General features: G+C 40.1%; 1 protein-coding gene across 1 annotated transcript in view; it reads right to left on the bottom strand.

The window, feature by feature from the left end:
- LOC104520859 (netrin-4) overlaps positions 1 to 16,599 on the bottom strand; it is a 49,830-nt gene extending 33,231 nt beyond the window's left edge. The window contains exons 1-2 of the mRNA XM_010162667.2: positions 16,512 to 16,599; positions 9,141 to 9,682 (exon numbers count right to left, since the gene is read on the bottom strand). Of these exons, the coding sequence (XP_010160969.1) occupies positions 9,141 to 9,682; positions 16,512 to 16,578 (609 nt within the window). The 5' untranslated portion in view covers positions 16,579 to 16,599. The remainder of the gene's footprint in view (positions 1 to 9,140; positions 9,683 to 16,511) is intronic.
- Between the last annotated feature and the right edge of the window lie 876 nt (positions 16,600 to 17,475).

The raw sequence follows: 17,475 nt of genomic DNA, 5'->3' as shown, positions 1-17,475 counted from the left end.
GGTTATGTGTTAAAGATCTGATTTGGGTGACATAACACTAGTGAAGTCTTTTGGGAGTGGCATGTATACGTTCTTCTTGGATTCAACAAGCACTAAGGAGTTAGCCTTCACTAACTTTATAAAAATCAAAGATATTATGGACTTAAGCAAAGGCATTTTGTATCAGCAGAATTCAAGCAGATATGTTGTACCACTGTAAGTAGGTTTAGATGAGCTGCAATTTGCACAGAGGCAGCAGTTTTATTTAGTATTTAAATCAGTTTAGCAGCATTATTTCATATATGCATAAAACTGGAAAATGGAATTTTCTTCTCTGTCTCCTTCTGGAGGACACATTCTCCTTGAAATAGTGGTAGTTAAAACCCTTGAGCACAAGAAAGTATAAATAATCACCATCTCTTGGCTCATTTTTAATATTTGATTGGATGTTTCTTCTCACATTAAAGTAACGGTTGTTAGATCTTCCTTTAAATATGTGTTGCTCTACTGTCAAGAGTAATATGTTAAAATCCATACGTTATACTTATTCGTCTATTACGTGTATTGATTCAAATAATTGTAGAGTGAGATTAATTTTTAAAACAGATCTGGTATCTCACCCTACATGCCCCTGAATTATTTTTCCATAAATGCATAATTTAACTAAAAAAATCCCCCAAACCCTAAACTTTTTTTCTGTAGTAAAAATAGATTATTATATTTTAAATGCATGTATTTGGGTTGACGGTTCCCTAAGAAAAAATTAATCCTAAATTAGGAGACAGATTGGTGGTGGTTGTATATACTGGTTGATAATTTTATACGGTACAGAGAATTTTATTTTTGTAAAAAAGGAAGAGATTTCATTGTGACCAAAATACAGAGTCAGGAATGTGATTCTTTGTTCAAATCCCCAGTGCAATTTTTCAGTATAACATTCAAAAAGTAACTTAAGCCTTACACTGTTCTGGGCTACCAGTGAATTCAGTAGGAATAGAAGTCTGTTGTATGTCCTGCTTACTTTATTTTTAAATAGGATATAGATCCTCAAGTACTTAATGAAATGGGAGGAAGACTAATTAATTCATATCTGTAAAATTCTCTGAGAATCCCTAGAGATAGGTGTTCCATACATACAATTTTAACAATAATAGGTAAAATATAAGAGTTTGGCCAGCTCAACCATTTCTGCATAAATGTTTTAAAGATTAGATGTTAGAAATGGATCTAAGTATAGTGAACTCCTAGAGTCATGAGCTGTGGGAAGAAATACTCCATCTTTTCACTGTTATCTGTTCTTTTTTAGTTCACAAGTTTTGTGTTTCTGAAGCCTATGAAGCAGATTCCTTCTATACAGATAGACATTTGACTTCCGCCTTTTGCAGAAAAACAGAAATATGATTCCTTTTCATTTCCCAGAGATATTATGCAAATTTGCAGTTTTCCATTATATTCAGGTAAAAGACATGAAGAAAGTGTAATGAAAAAGTGTGTTCTTATAATTACAGTGCAAGCTCTGAAAAAGAGGTTCCCATGATGTTCACTTGAAAGCTATTTCTCATCTAATTAAATCTCTATCTGGTATCAAGCTCTGTGGAAGCTCTGTTCTTTTTTGCTGTGACAGACTGCTGTGAAATCTCCCAGTCATTTCTCTGAACATCAGTGTGCAGCTTTCATACAAGTAGCGTATGCACAACTGCAGAAGAATATCTGATGATTAAGTCCACTAAGGGACAGCCTAGAAATCTTTCCACTTTCACTAAATTGGGTGGAAGTTGAGGGTATTCAGCACTTCTATAGTCTCAACCCTTTGTGGAAATACATCCTAGATCCTGAGTTTCCCTTATAATCGGGAGCTGAGCCTGGAGCTAAATGCTGAGTAGGACATTCATGCTTATCTGCATATCTGCTATCAAGCGCATATTTGTCATTCTCATTTTCAAAAGTCAATCAGCTGCACCTCAAAAAGATGGTCGCTACCCTGTCCTCTCCTGAACTTTCTAAGAGCAAGGAAGTTTGGAGAATGCTGTAAGTGTGCAAAGCTAAAAAAGGTAGCCACTGTTAGAGGATTGGTTTTGCTGTACACAAGTTGGCACAGCTTCACAGGGGGTGATGTTTTATCGCCAGTCTAGAGATCATCTTCATTCCGGAGACAGTGTCTCAGATTTTTGATTTCTTGCCATGTGTTTTGCTTCTCCATTCTTGATGCAGTTAATTCTGTTTTTTTTAACCTGATCTTCCAGCCAGTATTAGTCAGAAAAGATATGGACACAACAAAGGTTCCCCCTTGCAAGCTCATAGCCTAAGGTCAAGAATATGAGTCACAAATGGAAAGCAGTGCCAATGCATGGCCTCCTACAAAAGAAGATCCTTGTGCAGAACAAAAATTTGATATTACAAATCATCCTTAAGCTTTGTTGATCATGTTGCACACAATCAGGTTAATGAGGTCAGCAATGTCTGTGTGCTTATACTAGGCCCATCAGAAGGAAGCTGCAATAAAAACTCTCATCAGTCCTAAATACTCTTCAGTAGGAGATTTTCATGTGAGTTGATTTTGTTCGTAAAGGAATAGTAAACAATTGTCTCAGATTTTTTCCTACCCAGGCACATATCCTCTGATTTATTTGATGTAGCCCCTGGACTAAAATTAATTCTTCCCTCTTGTGGTACAGTAGTCTTCATTAAGAAATAGTCTTTTTCCTGTTTTGAGATACTGTTCGGAGCAGTAGAAAGTCTTGCTATTCTCTTAACTATTAGAAGACCCATTCTGACAATTCATGGAATAGTGGTTTTTAGTCAAGTCCACTGTTTTTCTGTATTTCTGGAGAATAAAACTTAGAAGCCAATATAGAATATGATAGTTTGTTAAAGAAATAATTGTGCATTTGATTTTTTTTAAATTACTCTGATCTTGGGTAAACTCAGCTACTACCAAGACAGTGGCATCTTGAATTCATTCTGTGTTTTCCAAAACAGAAAGAGCCGACGTCCCTTCATTTGCATTTGCTTTGAGGTTATTCCAGTAATCCAGTCAGTGTGGCATTAATATTAATATTTAGGCATTGCTGCCAATATCATGATGGGGAAAGACTGCACAATTCAAGTCAGAGGCAGACAGATCTGAAGAGCCATGCAGACTTTTTCTCAAACAACATATATTCTGTAGGTTCAGGATATCAACAGATGTAAATCTCTACATCTGTGTAGAAAGGCAAGGTTTGCAGGGAGAAGCAGTATCTTCTATCAAGCCAGGTATTGTAGTTGAAGTACAAAAGCCTTCAGCTTGCAGACTGTGTACAGGGAATGGAAAAAATTCCTTTCATTCCACACATCACCACCTTATGTGGGGATGTGAGAACACTTCCATGCTCCCACAAAGTTCAGTGTCCTTTTTCATTATGAAGAATGATATTTGCTCTGAAATGGCAAAGGGCGGCAGAAGTCCTGTGATGCCAACAGCCCTACTGGGAGCCACTTATATCTCTAGGTCTTGGCTGAAATCTTACACATGAAGAGACTTAGCTAAGCGTATAGTCCCACCATGACAGTGATGTGTGGACAACTGCAGAGTGAACAGTTAAGTGTTCTTTTGCCTGGAGTTCGAAAACTACATCAATGAATCTAAGATTCGTAGCATTTAGACGAGAATTTTTTTCACAGTTGAGACTTGAAAAAGAAAATCATGGCTGCAACTCCACTAAGGTTTTATAACACAGGGTGAGAATAAAAATTAATTTGATATCTGCTGCCTTTTATGTTCAGGAAATGCAGAAGCAATGCTCAAAACAAAACAAAACAAAAAACCTACTGTGTCTTTCTGACTGGTTTATAAGGTTCCAAAAGTCTCTGAAATGGCTTATATCAAATCCAGTTAGAGTAGGACACTTGGTGCTCTCCTGAAGTTCACTTGCCAGGGATGGGAATGCTGGACTGGTCTCATGTCAGTTCAAATTCCCTTCAGAGACAAATCCTTGAGCTCCTTAATTCTTCCTCCAGGGAAGCAGGGCCTGGCAGTGCTATCTGCTTGTTTACACTGTTGGTGTTAACTGCTTCCTCTCAACTTGCCTCTGCATTTTATCTCTTTTACAGTTCAAGTTAAACTAAATGCTGAACAGACAGCCCTAGTCATAACATTTGAGCACTTACCTTCACTAATGACTAATCCCTGCTGGAATCCTTTCCGGATGGAAGTCGGAATAACCCGAGCATCACGCAGCTTTGAGAGGCCAGTCCTGATGGCTGTTGGACAATTCACTGCAGTGCAAGACCCTGCTCTTGCATCCTAGTTACTAGGAATTCAACCTAGTGATGTGCTGAGCATGTTTCTTTTCAATGACCCCACTGCCATATGAGATCAGACCTTTAAGAACCCACTGAAGCCTCAGTGGTGACCTCTTGAATTATTGATGTTGCCACTTAACGAGGTATGTGTGTGTGTGCGGGGGATCCTCCTTTGTTTATCAAAAGATTTGGCATGAATAACCAAGAAAAGACAGCAGAAAATGTAGGTCCTTAGAAAAGGATCACATACATTCCACAGAGCCCTGCCCTGGCCTCATTTAGTGCCTGTGTACAAATGGTCCCCCTCTGCCATTGCTGTTGCTCAGGGAGTCCCTGTAGCTGGAGAAAGGCAGCAGAGGTCTTCAATGTCAGTCCAGAGGAAAAGGCCTTCCATAGCATTGACTGTGGCTTTTGAAGGAGACCGAACTGCATCCCATCACAACATGTCTTGATCTGACATCCACAGAGTGTGCTTAGAAGAGTGATTAAAAGTCTTTTAGCTACAAAACGAGTCCACTCATCTTTGACAGAAGGCACTGCTGGGGACTTCTGTCCCTAAAGAGGTCACCACAGGATACAAAGGGAGAATGAACACGTCTTCTGCTCAAGGCACACTTGACATGTTGCCATAGAAACCAGTTACTTAATTCAGGCATAAACAATTCTTACAGCCCCTAGTGAATTCCAGTAATGGGTTTATTATATCACACTTCATTGGTGTCATCTGTCACACAGACACTCATAAATGATCCAGCCTTTGATTCAAAACTCAATTCCACTAGCTAAACCCAATATGGTAATGGTCTTCTTTTGGGTCTGATGGTTATAAGTAGGTCACTGTTCTACCCCACTTTGCATGCTAATGTCTTCCTTTCATGCAAACGTCATCTTCGATGGAGAAGAACATTTGTTTTCATTTCCTGATATTCCGGTTTATTAAAAACATGTTTTTAATCTCTCAGATGCTTGAATGCACGTGCTGTCAGGATGCAGGTTGAAACATTTTGGTCCATTTCCCCTGTATGATGTTTGAACTGTAAGTCACACTAATGTCTGATGCATAGTGGTAATTTCTCCTTTTGTTTGGGACAGAGTTTTGATTTACATTGGCTGATTTTAGGCTCATTTTAGGCTCCATGACTATATAGTACAGTGTTTTTAAATTAGAAAAACAGATGAATGGACCACTAGGTTAAAAAGTTATCAGTTGATGCATAAGACTCCGTGCAAGCACTACCTGTAGATGGGCTTACAGTAGATTAAAAGACCTTAAAAAGGTGGAGGTGGTTTTAGTTCATGATGTTATGTTGGATGTTGGCGTTCTGAAGTTGATGAGCATACCAATAACTATTGTCCTTTAATGGTTAAAAAACTTTTCCCTGAACAACAGGATAAAGATTAGAAGCACTTGTTTCCCATTTAATATATAATTTCTTAGAGTGATAGAAGTCAACAGGCAAAACACAGGATACTTAACAGGCTGGTCAGGACTTAAGACATGCTAGTGGAGGGCTTTCACTGAGAAGAGTTTATAAGCATAGAAAGTTAGGTGTTGATTTTGTGCTGCTTCATATGAAGCCAATGATGTGCCGGCAATTGGCAGTGAATCAATTGCTCTGCCTCCTAGACCAGAAATCATCAACAGAACAAGGTTATTGCCAGAAGAATTAAGTTGGGGGGACCTAGGACCTCAGACAGATTTTAGCTGCAGAAGTACTCTGGATCTGAACAGCAGTAAGGAATTTAGTAAATTTTGGATTAAAAGAAAACTGAAAGAGCCATTAGGAAGTAATCTCCTTGCATTTCTACAGGACTTGTTCCCCAATGCATGACATCTTCTGTCTCAGATGTACCTTACCTGAGGTGGAATGGAGGTGTATGACCCTGTCAGAGGTGAAAGATAAGGGATAATCTACAAGAGACAAGGGATACACCTTAACTTAATGATACATTATGTTCTGTCGTGACATTGTCATATCACTCACCCAGATGTCTTTTGCTTCCATTCTAGTCTCCTAAAAGTTTCTCTTCTGCCAAGTTTCCTGTCATGCTCTCAGGAAAAGTATCTTTCAGTGGTCTTGGAGGATCATCAGAGTACACTGACTCAGGGAGATGCATCTCAGTTTATAGATGCATGTACATTACTGCAGCTCTACCACCTTCTCCCTTCACACCTGCATTCTCAGTGCTGGAAGCCAGTTGACCTAAAATCTTGTTTCATGATGTGTCCCACATGGGTTTTAAGCCTAAGTATTCTCAGTAAGCCATCTCTTTTTTTTGATTCATTTTATGCCCTGTGAAAAAGGAATCTGTGTCTCTTCTCCAAGTGAACAGGACAACACTCAAGAAAAACCTGAGTGCCATGCAGTAGAAGCTACTTCAACCCCCTCAGTAGAGAAACTGGCATTTATCTCAGAGCATTAATTAGCATTTAAGTAGGAATGGTTTTGATAACTTCAAAAATGTTGTCAGCTTGTGACGTGAGCTCCTCAGCAATCCAAGGCTTAGCCAGAATCAGTAACTGGATAGGTCAGAGTGGAGGTGAAAAAGAAGCAGAGAACACTGCAGAAAGTAGTGCTGGGGATTCAGTCAGCTTCCTTCCAAGTTAGTTGTGAATCAGTGCTTGAGGGGATGCCCTGGTGACATTTGTGACATCTTTAAAATGATGTGTAAAACTGCAGTTCTGAGATGTGTGGGGAAAGCTCCTGTGAGACTTGCAGTAAGAGTAGCAGCATCACTCGGGCAAATCTGATCAGGTATCACTTTAAATAACCACACTCTGCCTTCCTTTACTTAATTCACAAAAGAATCTGCTTTGTCATATTGCTGACCTGAAAAATCTGATGCTTTTGCACCCTTGCCATAGTGGCATTTCATGGATTGATTAACAGGTCTCTGTAAAGTCTGTCCAGAGCTTCAGAATCCTTTTGGGTTAATGTGCTGTGAAACAGTATTTGCCTTGTTCTCTGTTAAGTTGCCACACAAATTCCTGTGTGCTGCTTTAAAGCTTCAGCTCTCTATCCCATGGAGGAAGTGACCTCTGTATGTATTCAATTCATGTAACAGTTCATGAAAGTATTTGGTATCTGCAAGGGTACGACCTGTAAATATATGACTGTTCCTACTGTTACTGTTGTTTTCTAACATATACTACCATAGTGTAGGTTGAGTAAGCATACACATATTCATTTTAGTGTAGTTGCTGCCCAAGCTGACAGAATCATTTTGACACTTGTAATCACAAAGGCTGGTGTTGGATGAGTGTTTTATTATTTGATTTTCTGCCATCCACTTCTCAGATTTGTTGTAGCAGCAACACATGGCCTTAATGATATTCCCCAAGGTTAAGTAAGCACAAAAGCCAACATAGTGCAGTGCAACAGGGGATACTGTACCAGAGGAGAAAGAGTTGGTTAGCATTTAAGGCCAAAGCATTTGCCTTAGACCCTATATTCTGTTCCTTACTCAACCAGAATTGTCCTGTTTTACCACAAAACACTTCACCTCCCTGTGCTGCTCTTTACCTATCTGTGAAATGGCAACAGGACCCTTATATGTGTGCTGAAGATCATTAAATGGATCTTGCAAAGTACTTCCAGATTTTTGATTGGAAGGCACACAAGAGTGGAAAATTATATTAGTTGCCTAAATTCTGTATTGACGTGGCAGGTTGTAATCTCTCCACAGAAGACATTTGGATGTGTTTGATTTACATGTATCATAACTGACCAGCAGAATTACTACCCCAGGAACAAGACAGTTTAGTAGTTGGATGATGTGCTCCAGATTTCCGATATGCAGAGATGTTTGCCAGCCTATTGCACAAAGATGAACTCAGTCTCTCCTTACTGCTATTCCTCTGTCTCAGATACAGTACACTAGTTTCTTTCTTCTCGAGTGCATTTTGAAATGCACTGCTGAAACTACTGTGTTTTTTGAAACCTATCTGGACCATTCACCTCACACCTGAGTTTAATTTGCAGCAAAGTATTACTGCCAAACCTCCATGATCACTTTCAGACAGGGAAACCAGGACAATTGTGACTTCTCTGAGGAAGAGAGAAGGAAGTGAAAGGACTTCTTGTCACAAAGCCTCTGTTGTGACTATAGGGATGTCTTTATGTCTCCTCTATAAAATGATACCAATGATATTTAATGGCTTTCCCATCTAAACAGTTTCAAGATTGTTGAATGAAAAGGGTTATAACTAAACTAAGTATCTGATTACTATGCAGTCGTTAATGTTCTTGTCAGAGGAATTTATCAGAGCAATTATACATTTATTTTAAAAGAAAGTTTTCTGCATATTTTTAGTACCACATCAGAATATTCATACCAGGTTGAATTGTGAAAACTAGCTGCTCACTTCCACTCCCTGTTTCTAAATGGCTTGATAAAATCAGACCAGTCACCCCCAGCAAGAAAAAATACATTAAACTTAGGGGAAGGATGTATTTAAGTCATCCAAACATCTAGGACTTTTTATATGGAGAAGAAAAAGACAATACAGTTCATGTCATCCTAAAGTAGGAAACCAGTTTGGATAAATCAGATCTACATGTTTATTTCCCTTCATCTATTTTGTTGGAATTCTAGATCAATTATTGATATCTGTAATGTAAAATTAGGCAATGTTAATCCTATCCTGTGCAGCTGTCATAAAATAAATCTGTTAAACTATTTCCATCCATTTTCATTGATATATAACTTATCTTTTTCTTCCTCTTTATTTTATTAACAGAAAGCCTTTGGGGATGAGCTACCTTTCTTAAGTTATATGCACAGTATCTCTTTGAGCACATACTCTCTGATTTTCAGCCAGTCTTGTCTCCAGCTGTTTGACACTAAACTTAGTCCAAACCTCAGTTTTTGCTTACCTCACCTCTGGTGCAGGGCAATGCATCTGAATACCTGGAAGTGCACATGGAGCCCTCCTCAATGAGATCATCCTGGAGCCCAAAAGTAGCTGTACAGTTGACAGAGAAATATTTGTAGGGCCTCCAAGTCTGCCCATAGTCCTGGGATCTTTCCAACACCATCGCAGCTGGTCGAGGTGACTTGAACACAGCAATGACATGGGTCAGGTAGAACTCTGTTTCAAAGTCCAGTCTGATTTCTTCCCTGTGTACCCCTTGGGCAGACTGCCACCAGGAGATGGGGTTTGCAAAGAAATCGTCTGTCATGTCAGCTGGGAGATGGGAGTTATCAGGCTGGTTGGCATTGCATTTGGTGCAGCGAGGCTGCCCACAGCCATGGGAGGCCTGATGGAAGAGATTCTGGTCTGAGTAGAAACAGTACAGTTCTGTACTGTTCTGGCCACATGTGGTGAGAGTGACTGGTGTCCTCCCTGTTGCAAGGTTTCCCACTGGAGGGTTGCAAGAACGGCCATTACAGCGGAAGGCTCGTAGCCTCATGGGATCTGAAAGACAGGCAAAAGAAACACAAGTAAGTAGAGTTTCTCAGATAGTTCTCAGGCTGTAACACAGGTGACTGCAAATGTTCAGAGTCCTCAGCTGGGGACTGACATCTAAGAGGACACCTAAGGAGAGTTCATCTTTTCACATAGAGTCTGGAGGGAGTTTCTCAATAAATCTAGCCCTTGTTTTTGTTGCCTAACTCAGAAACTGAGGTCTTTAGAAAACTCAGGCTTACGGCACTTAACTTCGATTTCTGTCAAAAATGCAGTTGTGTGAGTCTATTGAATTTTATGTTTAACCACAGAAATACTGTTTTCTTATTGTCACTGTAGTAAAGCTCTGTATCTGAGGACTGAATCTATTCAATGCATTTATTTTCATTGTTACCAAAAAGCAAACTGTGCTATACACTGTAGATGCATTAAGAAAAGTGATTATTCCTGCCCAACAAATTAGAGACACTAATTACACATAAAAACACATAAAGAAAGCATATGTTTCTGTAGTTCTATAGTTCTGCATTACTGGCATAATTTTGAGGGGTCTCAAGTTTCTGCTGCTCCTATTGATATCAGCTGGAGTTTCAAATCTCTTTTTTGTTTATGTACCTTGACATGGAGGTTGGTGATTATATTGTGTTTGCAAATACTAGCAAAAATTTTGGTATCTTCAATGTATATATCTACTTATTTCTAAATTAAGAAAAGCTAGGGATAGCTACAAGGTCTTCATATTGTTTGGAAATCAGTAGTGTCTCCTGACACTGGAATTAATGGGCAGTCCCAAAACCTTATTACCATACTGGAGAAAACTGCTCTTCTAATAACATACAATGTCCTCTTTGCAAATTAACTACCTAGAAGGAGTTTAAGACTGACCTTGCAAGGTCATAAATCTAATCCAAGAGGTCACAAATCAGATGACTGGATGTAAGTCCTACAGGAAATGACCCTTCCAATGAAACATAGGATGACCGTAAACGCTGGGTAATCTAGGAGCAGTTCAAAGGTCAGCTAGTAGTTCAACATTCTAGGTCAAATTGTTAAATCCCTACTCAGATTATATTCAGCCTTTCCTCAAGCAAATTTAGTTTTAAAATCAAGTTAGGTCAAAGAAAAGACTTTCTGATTCAGCTTTCTAAAAATACTCAAATTGTAAATGTAGGTGGGTGAACCTGATGCCCCTCTTTCCAATAGGAATGTTTAAGGTGAAAAAAATGTGTCCAGAGAGCATGGCTTTGCCTCCGAGTTGCTTCTGTCCTTAGTTCCTTAGTGACGTTTCTGCACAAGCCAGAAGAGAATGGTCAGAGATGGACATTGTTTTGGGAAACACTTCATGAATTTTTTGCTTCCCAGGATCAGGACACAAAACAAAGTTGCTGTATGACCACTGAATCCCATTGACCAATGCTGTGTGCCATTTTAGCTTACATACAGCACAAGGTAGTCTTAAACTTCTGGTAGCAAGGAAACAGATCATCCAAAAATGCTCTTGACTGCTCTTAGAAACAGGTGGAAGCCACCTTCAAAGGAACTTGGACTTAGTCTGCGTTTACCTTACAGACATTTTAAGCAGCAGCCTCAGGTTTCTGGAGACACAGTGGGTTTCCTCCTGCTAGAGGTTGTCCTTCACTAGTAGCTGGAATGGGCTGGCCAAGAGTTTTTTAAGTATCGCAGTGAAGTCCTAGGAGACTGGCAGAGCTTAGAGGACAGCAGTGCCTGAATTACATGTGTACCTAATAGTCCTCAGATCAAAGGAATGAAAGCTGCCCCTCCTCAGCCCCACCACCACTCCCTGTGCTGGCACAGAGATGAATTTTCATGAGAGAGGAGAAGTTGCAGAAGTCAGCTGGAAAGGAAAGGTGAGATGATGGGGATGTTTGGCTCTATCAATTCTGTTCTTTGCTCCCCAACTTCAATTGAGCAGGTGATTTTTAGCAGTACTGCAAATTCTCCACCAAGCTCTCACACCACCCTGATGCTTGATGACCATTTCAGTGCATTTTCTTTCTGTTTATGCACTTACTATTCCATATGAGCCTAATACAGTTAAAGGGGAACACGAGGAGCTTCAGGTATTTATTTTATCTGGGATGTTCCTTGCAAATTCTCTAAGTCTGCTTGTCCTGAGAAAGGACTTGGGTTTCCACAGAAGTTCTTTAGAGCTTCCTCCTTTTTACAGAGCATCTGAAATTCCAAATTTTTGTCTGCTCTGGAGAGTGATTTTCACTGAGTCATGCAGAATTATTGAAATAAAGATAAATCAATCCTTGCAGGTCAGCAAAAATATAATAAGCCACAACTGCATACCTCAAGAATGTCTTTGCAAGTGACATTTAGGTTCATGTTCATATCCAAGCTGTTTGGTAAAAATTACTGGAAATAAGGAAAGCACAGTAATTTCTGTGTTTAAAGTAGATTGGATAGTAACTGATTTTGCTCAGTGCTGCAGAAAGGTATCATCTTTGCCTCCAGAGAATTTAAGTGAGACTGGTCTTACAACTGAGCTCTGAACAAGCATTAGCTCTGACTAAGAGTCAGGTTACTTAGTTTTGATTAAAAATGGTTCCATGTTACAAATGCTATTGGATTATGGATAAATATGCCATGTAATTAAAAGAAAGTCCATCTCTATTGATGGATCACACCACTGAAGTTTTCATAGAGGAAAGGGGATGCTGGTGTTCCAAATTTAAGGAGTTATATAAGGGAAGCTTTGCAGACAAGAATGTAAGAAAGTAAAAAAAAGGGTTTTTTCTAAAGGGAATGTCTGTTTTTTGTATTTCCTATAAATGGGCTATTAGTCTTGTATTGAGTTTTTCAACTGCTTAAATCTGAACCTGGAAAAGGAAGAAAAACATGGTTTTTCTCCTGAACAACAGTCACAAGAAGGTTTATCTGTTCTGCCTGCTAATACAGCAACATCAATAAACAGTTCCTGTCTGAACTGCTGTGTCATTAGGAAAATGGGAGAAGAACAAAGTGCAAATTAGCAGAAGGGAGTGTAAGAGAAGGAGAGAGGGTGGAAAACAAAATCTGCAGTCGATTAAAAGCTTTGCATTTAAAGAAATCAATTGGCAGAACATTGCTTGGCCACAAGGATAGCGCAGTCTGTCCATCACTCACTGATTCTGTGGAAACAACGTGAAATGTTGCATCTGGACAGTGAGGGTGGACCACTGCAGAAGAGTAACAGCAGCTAAGCGAACAAACAACTTACCCCAACAGCCAAAAGGACTCATTGAATAATTTATAAAGAACTAAACAATTTGATTGCGAAGGGGCAGTGCATGTTATTGAAGTTGAGTAGCTTTTACTCCATGGAGGATGGCTTGGCTCCATAAATGGTATGATTAATTTATTTGTTTGTTTTCTGGTCCCTCAGAGCTCTGCCACAAAGTGGCAGGTCAATGGCACATGCCTGGCACGTGTTATAACAACGGTGTTATCTGATGATTAGGGAATGACAGAGTTCAAGGGAGGTCATACTATTGATATTCCTGGGACACAACTTCAGAGATCTCTTACTTCAGGGCCTTGTAGTGCAAGAGACCATTGTAGACATTAACTAAAAACAGGTTCAATCTTTTTTAGATTTTCTTTTCACTTTCCATTGGATGCTCAACAGAAGAAAGGTCATACAGCAACTCAGTCAGATCCTGCTGATGTGACTGGAAAGATGCCTAATATTTTTTCAGCTATTTGAACTGCAATTTTAATTTATTTCCCATATGCCAATTTATGATTTTGTGCATTCATGTCTCCTACAGTGAGACAGGAGAGTGAATTTCACAGTTCTGACCGACACATAAACACTAAAACCATAGGGCCTCTTCTGCTATGTTTTTGATGGAGCAGTTTCAGCATGTATGCCCAACCTGGATTTCACTTGTTCCGTATCTGTTTAACTTTTTTCTTAATAACCAAAAACTTGTAAATGTTCTTTTAAAGATAACTACCTTGGGCACATGAGTCGTTTAAGTTTCTGTTAATCAGACCTAGAACTTCACTCCTTAATGCTGGTTACAGCAGAAGTGCTATACAACTCTTTGGTTTGTCTGTGGCCAACATGCAATAAATTGGCAAATCATCATCCATTTATGAGTAGCCAAATGTATTTCTGCATTAAAATAGCCCTCACAACTCGAGCTCATGAGCCAGCCTTCATAAATACCCCAAAGGTGAAGTTCTCAATATGCTATGTCCATGACCTGAGGTACAGACAGAAGGAGAATAAAATTCCAGGTCTGGGCAATATTTCATTGTGGCTAATTGCAGTCTGCCTGCCTGCATCCCTCCTGGAACAAGGGTGGGCTCCAACACCTACAGCTTCATTTGCAGACGAGTGGAATAACTCCAGACCAGAGGAAACCAAACCCTGCTGCTAATGATTGATCACTGGTAACTGATTTTAAGCTTGGGGCTAGAAATGGCCATTTTTGACCGCACCACACCCCTTTTAGAGGGCTGCCAGGGGTAGGAGAGCTGGTTGAGACACTGCTCCCTGGGGGAGGTCTGGGCTGGTCAGGACTGAAGCAAGAGCCCAAGCTGCTATCAGTCCTGTCAACTGTCCCAATATGCAAGAGTTTTAGATGACTGCTGAGTTTATTTAAGAGGAATAACACCCTCTACCTGCCTAAGACTAGGGGAAGTATCACATCTCACAAAATAAAACCTAGGTGACTCCTCCAGCCCACCCACTAAGGGTTTTCTTCCCTTGGCATTATATTGAAAGATCTAAGGAGCCAGTCTTGACACCCCTGACTGTTTTCTCTGCACAGAGCTGGCAGAAGGCAATATTGTACTGCCCACAAGTATTGTACTCCATGTACTCCCCACACAACCGCTCCATCAATTTGTTTCACTACTGACAAGGAGGGAGTAACTATAGGGCTGAAAAGGGAGTTTACTGTATAGACTAATAAAGTATCTCAAAGACATACTTCCCTGTACACCTCTCTGCTCAGGAAAAGGCTGAGACTTCCAAATCATTGTACACAGACTGGCTAAACACTGTCTGGCCTAACCTTAGTCTGAGCAGTACCGACCCTGCCTGTAACAGGACCTGTAAACACTCAAGGTTAATTAAAGATTTTTATATTGCTTCTAAAAAAAATTTAAAAATAAAAAAACCCAAAAAAGAACAGGCAACCCTTGTGCTTTCACAGGGTGATGGTTTGTGCAATCTTTTGACCAAGGAGTGTATATTTATTTAAACTGGCATTGAGTCCTTAGCATCACCACCTTCAATATCCAATTATTTTGCTGTTATTTACTATGTCCTACACCATTAGTCTGAGTGTGTTTAGCTCCACACAGAACACACTCCCTCCTTACAAATTCACCTTCCAAGCAGTCATCTGTGAGCTGTATTTCCTTAAAGATTCATTTTCATTTTGTGAATTGGATGCAGAGCAGATTCAAGCTAGTTTATAACAAGCTGCTTTCCATAACAGTATCAGCAACTTTACAGGACATGTCTGCAACCTTTCTGTGCTATATATCAACATATGTATCCTATAGGGAGAGTCCTAGCCTGGGAAACTACTGAAAGCCCAAGATGAGATCGTAAAAGGACTAAGGTAGCACGTCCTCCCTCCTCTCATTCCCTGCCGTGTTGTGATAGCCAGCCTTTTTCTCAAATGAGTCACTGGCTAATATGCCAGGATTGTAAATTCATGAGCTGTTTTCAGTTTTTAAGAAACTAACTCTTGCAGTTATGGAAATCTGATGTCTATGTTATCAAAAAAGTTCTAGGGGAGGAATAATCTGAGCTGAAGCCACCTGACCTGCCTTTAACTTTCCTGGAGCTTGTAGGGTTAGCTGAACACTTCAGTCACGTTCAAATCACTGCACGAAGAGTGTTGTTCCTGCCCTAATACTCTGAGCTGACAGGTGAAATTTAAACCACTGGTATGCTTTCCTGTACAGAAAGAGAGATCCCAAGCCAGTATCTCAAAGCGAAAGTCCCCAAGGATGCATTGTTTTATCAATACTTATTTTTATTTTTCTGACCTGATCTGCATAATTCATCCCTTTTAACCTTAAAAATGGATTAAACCACAGCAAGAAGAAAACAATCTAATGCTTTGCTTCCTTTCCCTTAAGGAATTTGTCTCCATAATAATCCAGGTATTTTTAGGACCCTATGTAAATACCATTACAGCTGTATCATTCCTGTATATGCTTATTTGTACACCCACGTATACACACACAAATAATCAACTTCTCTTTCTGTCCTAATCCATTTTCTGTCTAACGCTAATTTAGTCTCATTCACTGCATGTTAACTATTAAGTCAGGGAATACACTGAATGAATGGACTGTCTTAGATAAATAGTAATTCTTAAACAGCATCTCTGACTTTTAATGATGCAAAATAAAGATAACAGAGAATAATTAAGATTGCTACAGTAATGCTGTCCAGGGATGTTGTCATTTCACTCTTGTCCTGTCCTTTTTCATACTCAAAACAAATATCCAGCATATCTCAATCCATCTACCTCTTTCCTTCTCTCTTACTTTTCTTTCATTCACAAAAATAATACATTTTTTAAAGGATGTATGAAACTGTATGTCCTGTTTTAAGTCTTTGGGAGGAGACTGAGCTATAAAGCTGTATATTGCAGGGAGTAAGAAACATTTGTATACATTGACTAACCCAGATCCGTTATAAAATCCAATCTAAAATAAAGATGTTAACATACTTTTTCTTTTTCTTTTTTTTTTCTTTTTATTTTTTAACAAACAGACCTGATTTCTATCCCCTTTCCCCTTGCTAAACTTAGGATAAATTGTTTCATGAAAGGCAATATTGATTTATTTTGCTTACCTGCTTCCCCATGGCCAGAAATAAAATACTCCAAGAACACAATCAGCATAATGCCTTTATGCTGCATGGCTGTCAGTAAAATATCTGTCCTCAGTGAAGCAAAAAAGAGCTGCAGTATCTACAGGTTTGGTGCTTGCATGGCTTTTCTGTATTTTCTTTCTTTCTTTCTGCTCACCTTCCTCTCAGTGTAGGGGGTCAAGGCTGCTGTCTCATTCTTCTTGTTCTCGTTTGGGTCCAGAGGTGTTTTTCTTTTCAGGTCTCAGATGCCTTCTGGGTGTCACCCGTACATCGCTTCCAATAAATAAATAAATAAGAAGGATTTTCAGTGTCTTTACCCCTCTCCATGCAGCGGGCTGGGGACAGTCACATCCCTGATGCCGCCACTTGAACGCACCATGGAGGGCTGGTGCGATGCAGAGAGCTCTCTTCGGTCCGGTCCTTTTGCAGTTCTTTGGATGCTATATCCAAACTTTCATTTCTGCTCCTTGCTTTTGGTGGAGCTTCGTTTTGGCTTTGCCTGGGTTCCCCCCGGTAACCTCCTTCCCCGGACCTCCTGCTAAGCGGGGCAGCGATGGGGTGCGGGCAGCATGAACCCTGCTTTGTTAGGAGGTCTAACCCAGGACCTTCTTTCCCTTTGCTCCCTGCAGCAGAGGGTCATAAGAAGAAGAGAGTTGGCGTTTCTCCCTGAGAGATGAGAAGCAAGTGCTTTCTTGGCTCTTCTCTCTTTTTATTTTGTTTTATTTTATTTTCTTTCCCTCCTCCCTCCGCTGTCACGGCAGCCACTTCTCCTCCACCTCCAAGGGATTTGCTTCACCCAGCCAGCGCCAGGGAATAAGAGTAAAAAACAAACCCCACGCCAGCTCGGCGGTGCCGGTGCCCGGGAAATCCCAATCCCTTCCCGTCGCTGCCGCTGGCCCGGGCGGTACGGGCTGGTCCCGGGGGCCGGCTCGGGCGGGACCTGCTC

This window comes from Antrostomus carolinensis, unplaced genomic scaffold, assembly GCF_000700745.2.
Source record: "Antrostomus carolinensis isolate BGI_N321 unplaced genomic scaffold, ASM70074v2 scaffold14562, whole genome shotgun sequence".
Lineage (NCBI taxonomy): Eukaryota > Metazoa > Chordata > Aves > Caprimulgiformes > Caprimulgidae > Antrostomus > Antrostomus carolinensis.
The sequence above is the reverse complement of the archived record's forward strand: the minus strand, read 5'-3'. Positions and strand labels throughout refer to the sequence as shown.